Below are 6,232 nucleotides of genomic sequence, written 5' to 3'. Positions count from 1 at the left end.
AATTTTACATAGTTAAAAATGATTTTCCCCCTTCTCCTTTATCTACCCCCCCAACCATAGGATTGCAATTTAAATTTGAATTTAAAGAATAGTTTTTCAGTATAAGTATGCCCTGTGAACTATCTGAGACATACAAGGTGGTACCCTTCCCCCAAACGGAATTGGGCTGGGCAGAGTGCAGCTTTCATAGCATACATTTTCCCCCACAGGTGAGCATCGAGCAACTCGCTCTGAGTTAGTGCACATAGTGGCATTGCCTGGGAAGGGTTTTCTGGTCACAGAGAATCTTTTTGTAAAAGCAGTTTCGTCCGTACCTCCTTTCTTGTGATGGCCGATCAAAGCGAACAGCATGCAGCTGTGAAGTTTTGTTTCCTGCTCGGGAAAAGTGCTGCAGAAACTGTTGTGCTATTGATCCCAGCTCACAAGGACAGCACTATGGGAAAAACTCAAGTGTAGGAGTGGTTTTCTTGTTTCCAAAAGGAGAAATGTTGATTGATGGCAAACTTCATTATGGAAGGCCATCAACATCTCAAACGGATAGAAATGTCAACTTGTAGTGCATCTGGAGTTGGTTCCACCAGGTCAGACTGTTAATCAAGCTTTCTATTTCGAGGTTCTGAAAAGATTGTGTAACCGTGTGCAACAAAAAAGGCCTGATTTGTGACAGATGTGGGAATGGTTTTGCCACCATGACAATGCACCTGCTCACACAACCATCTTAGTGTGTCAGTTTTTGGCAAACAAACATCATGTCTCTCTTGCCTCACTGCACCTTACTCACCTGACCTTGATCTGTGCGACTTCTTTTTCGTTCTGAGAATGAAGAGGGACATGAAAGGACAGCCATTTGACAACATAGAAGAGGTGAAGACAAAAAAGGAGGGAGGTGCTCTCAGCCATCCAAACAGATGAGTTTGAAAAATGTTTCCAAGAATGGACTCACCGATTTGAAAAATGTATTAAGCGTAATGAAGAGTACTTTGAAGGTGATAAGGTTGTTTTGTTTTTTAAAAAAAAGTTTCTTAAAAAAATACATAGCTTTGAAGAAAAAAAATTCTGTATTTTTTGGGGGGGACCCCCTCATACTTACATACTAAAAAACTTTATTGTTGATCTGAAATTAAAATCAAAGTGGGCATCCTGTATTATTATTGTTGTTGTTAAATCTGACAGACCTATTTTAGATCTATTTTAAATAGACTTAAATCTATTTTAAGGTTAACACATCTTTGGTACTACTAGAGCTTCTGAAATATATGGAGCTTCATATGTATAGAAAGCATATGCTTCAGTCAGGAAATTCTAGATCCTGTAGGATTGGCTCAAGTATTGGAGACATTTTATTCCTTTTATGTTTTTATTTCCTGTACCTTTTATCAATACCATTTTGGCAGTGTGGGTTTTAGCTGGTTGCATTGTTGCCTTGAAGTCTTTGAGAAGGCTAACTGTGAACATGCTAATTAGGTTGGGGATGAAGAACAGAAAAATTGACACCTAGCTTAAAGGGCCCTAATGTGAAAGTGTCTTGCCTTCAGTCATTTCTTCCCAGTTAGCGCATGGCCATTTCCCCCACCCTAAGACACAAAATGGCCATACTAACGTCTTGATAAAGTAAAATATCCCTTCCCCTATTTAAGGAGCCCTAGTGGCGTAGTGGGTTACACATTGACTGCTAACCACAGATCAGCAGTTTGAAACCACCGTCTGCTCCTCAGGAGAAGGATTAGACTTTCTACTCCAGTGAAAAGTTCCTGTCTCAGAAACCCAAAGGGGCAGTTCTATCCTGCCCTGTCCACTTGAGGCAGTGTGTTTGAGTTTCCTTACTTAGGACTATTTCTTGCTAGTCCCTGCCATTTTTCTCATTTCTACATCCAAGCCGCCTTGCCACGCCAACAATGAGAATTATTGACTCTTTTGTCCCACACAGAATGTCTGCTATTAGTGGATTAGTGGACGGCCACACTTCCATGAAAACAAGAACAAGAAGAGCTCACTTCTCAGACGCTTAAAGTTATAATGATAGTTTTTCCTTCCTTTCTTCCTTCCTTCCAACTTTCCCGAGCATGAAAACTTGTTTCTATTAAAAATGTCTGTGTTCATTTATTTCAGCAAATAGGATCCAGAGGACCTGCAGGACAGCATAGAACTGGCCCTGTGGGTTTCCAAGACTCTAACTCTTTACCGGAGTAGAAAGTCTCATCTTTCTCCTTCAAAGTGGCAGGTGATTTCGAACTGCTGACCTTGCTCTTAAAAGCCTAACTCATGAGCCACTATGCCACGTGGGCAAATAGAACAGTGCTGCTCTAAAACAAAGAAAGCCATGGTGGTTGACCAGATTGATCGGCCTATAAATCCACGTTCCAGACATTGAATCCATAACCCTTCATTAATTTAAAAATGGAAATTTGAATTGAGGAGGATGCCAACCATAATTTTGCAACACAAAACTAACTGTTGTGAAGGAAATTAAAAATAGATATAGCAAACCTTCCAAATTCCAACATCCATGAATGATTCTTTTGTAAAAACAAAATAAAAGATTATACCTATATACACAGAACGTAGCTGTGTTCTTTGTTTACATGCGTACAGCAAACACAAGGAGTGCGTGCAAAGGTATCGTCTGCTTTGACATCCACACACCATTGTCTGACTGAGTCCAAGTTTGCCTGTCTTTGGTCTGGACCTGACTCTACAAGTTCTCACCCTTGACTAGGTACCTAGGACTGGCAACTCTCCTTTGTACCTGCAGGGCTTTCTGGAGAAGGAGGATGTGCCGAACGAGGAGGAGAAATCGGGGCACAGAAGCCTGGGGTTTAATATCAACCCCTAAAAGAGGGGCTAAGCAGTATTTATGTAGGTTTAAGTGGAACAAAGCTTGCTATTCTCCTGGTAGTTAGCATTCCTCAGACCACGATCGCCTTCTCATCCGCCATCAGCCTTGTGTTATTATTATTTCCTTTTTCAAGAAAGAGATCGGTTCTGAGTTCCATCTTTCAGCTATTCTGAGGATGATGTAACCTCGTCACCCTGAATGCCCATGGCTGACCACAGAAGAAAAAGCCAAGCTGCCCTGTTCCTGGACTAGAGACACTGGCCAGAAGGGGTCTGGCTTGTCCTTCCACATGACTACAGGGAGGGCAGGAGAAAGGCGGCCCCAAGGTTCCCTCAGCAGAAGCAGCTGAACACAGACCTGCATCCCCAAGGGGGCGAGTGTCCACCTGGGATGCCCCAGGGCCCTCCCATCCGCGGCTGGGCCCACCTCTCCAGTTTGAACAGGAGCTTGGCGATGGCGACGGCGGCGCTGTCCTGTGGACGCCCTTGCACCTGGCCTGGCAGGTTTTCCTGGTGGTGCTGGCTCTTGAGAAGGCCTTGCCTGCAACCGCATGGGCGCCAAGCTCTGGCTCTTCCCTAGAGAGCTCCCCTTCCGACGGTGCAGCCTGCCTCTGCCTCCGCTGCCTCCCTCACCCCTCCTCTTCCTCTCCCAGCTCCCAGCAGAGGGGGACGGAGACAGCTCAGGGTGGCGGGGCGGCGGCGGCGCTCATGTGGCTGTAGGAGTACCTGGACAGAGAGGCCCCCGTGGTCCTGCCCTCCTCCTCCTCCCCCACCTCTCCTCGCCCTCCGGCGGGGCCCGGGCCGGGGCAGCAGGAGAAGGTGGCCATGAAGCCCAGGCGGAAGCGCTTGTTCATGAAGCAGTAGATGATGGGGTTGACGCAGGAGGACGTGTAGGAGAGCAGCAGGATGAAGGAGATGGGGGCGCCCGAGAGGCGGCGCTCGGCCGAGGCCGTGTCGTAGGCGCGCCAGGCGTTGGCGCTGAAGATGGGCATCCAGCAGAGGAAGAAGAGGACCACGATGACCATCAGCATGCGGATCACCCGCTTCTTGGCCATCAGGTTGGCCGCTGAGCTGCTGCTCCGGATGCGGCCGGCCCGGCAGCTGCTGCGGGTGGAGAGCTGCTGCAGCTCCAGCCTCCTGGGGCGCCTGGGCTTCTGCAGGTAACACCCGTCGCTGTCCTGGTAATGGCTGCCGCTGCCCTCGCTGGGTTTCCTTTCTGAATGGGCAAGGGGCAGCACTTCATTGGGAGGCATGCACTGGACGCCCCCTCCTCCATCCCCCCAGGGAACCAGACCCAACTTGAAATGAGGCTGGGGCCTTGGACTTAGACCCAGAGGGGTCAGTATTACACCGGGCAAGTCCTTATCGTGCATGGGAAGCCATTCAACCATGCTTCTCTCTGTGGAAGGGGCAAGGGCCCTGAAAGGATTAGAGATGAGTCCCATGCTGTTCTTCTTTCGTCAGTCAGACCCACAGCTGGAAGGTGGGTAAAGTCTCCAGCCTCATTGTGTGGAGGGAGGAGCTGGGCACGAATCAACAGTAAATGCCCGCAAGATGCTGTCATTTCCACCGTTCACAACGGGCTCAAACCCAAGGGCAATCGTGAGGATGGCACAGGATCAGGCACCTAACAACAATAACACATCACAGAGTGGGACCAAGACTCGGAACCAGAAGGGGGGCAGTTCCGCTAACGAAGGCGAAGGCGTTGGGCTCAGTGTGGGTGAGGAGTGCCATCCGCAGCAACTCTGGTAGCATGGTGGTTGCCAATTGGGCTGCTCACCACCAGCTGCTCTGAGGGAGAGCGACAAGGCTTTCTGCTCCCATAAACAGTCATCCGCTCGGAAACCCACAGGGATCGGTCCACTCCACCCTATGGAGTTCTCTGGGTCAGACTAGATTCAATGGCCATGAATTGTTGGGTTTTTTTAGTCCATAGGGAAGGAACAGGGCTTTGGGTAATCACTGTCTGTGAGAGAAGGGGGCCTGGGGTGAGGAAGAGGAGACTGACACGAAAGCTGGGCTAGGTTATGTAGAAGCTGGGATATGAACAGGAGCGGGCTTCAGAAAGCTCATTAGATTTTTCCAGGAACTTTTGGAAGGCACCCTGTTAATGGCTGCAGAAAGGTGCAAGTGAAGACCAGGGTGATAAATGGGTGATGTTTGCGTCATTGTGGTTGTTGCTGTTAAGTACCGTCGAGTTGGTGCCAACCCGTAGCGACCCTGTGCACACCCGAAGGAAACCTCCTGGCCTGTGCCATCCTCACAAGTGTTCTCATGCTTGAGTTCACGATGTTTGTCTTATCTCAACTCCCCCCCCCCACCCCCAGCACCCTTTGGAGAGGAGCTGTTTCCCTGTTTTGAGGAAACAGAGACACTGGGACCCATGGCTATCCCTTACACAACAGACTCTCATGGGAATAGTTTTACCACTTCCAGCATCCCCTCTCTCCCTAGTCTGCAGGTATATTTCTTCAGGTTAGAGAAAAACGCCTTTCTGCTCTCTTGGCCTAAACGTACAGCTGAAAGATAGTTACCTCTAGCAGACTTCTTCTGGCTAGTGTCAAATTTGATGCCTTGGTAGAGTTCCAAAGAGATTAGTCCGTAGGCCACTGCCATCACAGTTCCAGGAATAAGAAAGAGGATGAGTAACAGGAACGTGTGCCTGATAAAACACAAGAGAATTCAATGACCAGCAACTTCAGTCGTTCGGGTTCAACTGGGAAGGCATGAGGAAGGCTCATCCTTCACTGCTCTGCGTGGACACACTGTTTCCTAGTCTTTAATTTTTATTTTTTTGGCGCGGTGGGGGTTGTTTCCATGTCTGGAGGTTCAGCCACTGGAAGTGGTTTCCTGCTTTTCTTTACACATAAGTCCCGTATGGGTTGCTATGTATTGGAACCTCCTCGAAGGCACCTAACACAGAGCTACTGGAATTGGAAGCAGCTGGTGGCTATTGTGCTGTGCCGGAACCAAGATTCAAATAGTAAGAGCTTACATTCACGGAAGGAGCCCTGGTGGCATAGTGGTTAGGCTTTGGGCTGTGATCCACAAAGTCAGCAGTTCGAAATGACCAGTTGCTCCTTGGGAGAAAGACGGGCTTTCTACTCCTGTAAAGAGTTACAGTCTCCAGAACTCAGAAGGGGCGGTTCTACCCTGTCCTATAGGATGGCGATGGAAGATTTATTATATATCATATATCACACATCATACATCGTACATCATACATCATACATTATATATTATATATACACACACAGTAGGTTAGGCATGTTCTCTTATTATTTCACTAAATTCCCATAATCACTTTAGGTAGGCACCGTTTCCATACTGCAAGGCTGGCGGTTCAAACCCAGCCGTTGCTCCAAGGGGGAACGCTGAGACTCCCTGCTCCTGC

The 6,232-nt window shown here is 48.3% G+C and overlaps 1 protein-coding gene across 1 annotated transcript in view; it reads right to left on the bottom strand.

Moving 5' to 3' along the window:
• Positions 1-3,515: 3,515 nt before the first annotated feature.
• The window catches only part of CCKAR (cholecystokinin A receptor), a 10,893-nt gene continuing 8,176 nt past the window's right edge, over positions 3,516-6,232 (bottom strand). Inside the window, exons 4-5 of the mRNA XM_004706303.2 lie at positions 5,373-5,500; positions 3,516-4,051 (exon numbers count right to left, since the gene is read on the bottom strand). Of these exons, the coding sequence (XP_004706360.1) occupies positions 3,516-4,051; positions 5,373-5,500 (664 nt within the window). The remainder of the gene's footprint in view (positions 4,052-5,372; positions 5,501-6,232) is intronic.

The sequence above is a fragment of the Echinops telfairi genome, unplaced genomic scaffold (genome assembly GCF_000313985.2).
Source record: "Echinops telfairi isolate 266 unplaced genomic scaffold, ASM31398v2 ScPeMD7_7468;HRSCAF=8506_0, whole genome shotgun sequence".
NCBI lineage: Eukaryota > Metazoa > Chordata > Mammalia > Afrosoricida > Tenrecidae > Echinops > Echinops telfairi.
The sequence above is the reverse complement of the archived record's forward strand: the minus strand, read 5'-3'. Positions and strand labels throughout refer to the sequence as shown.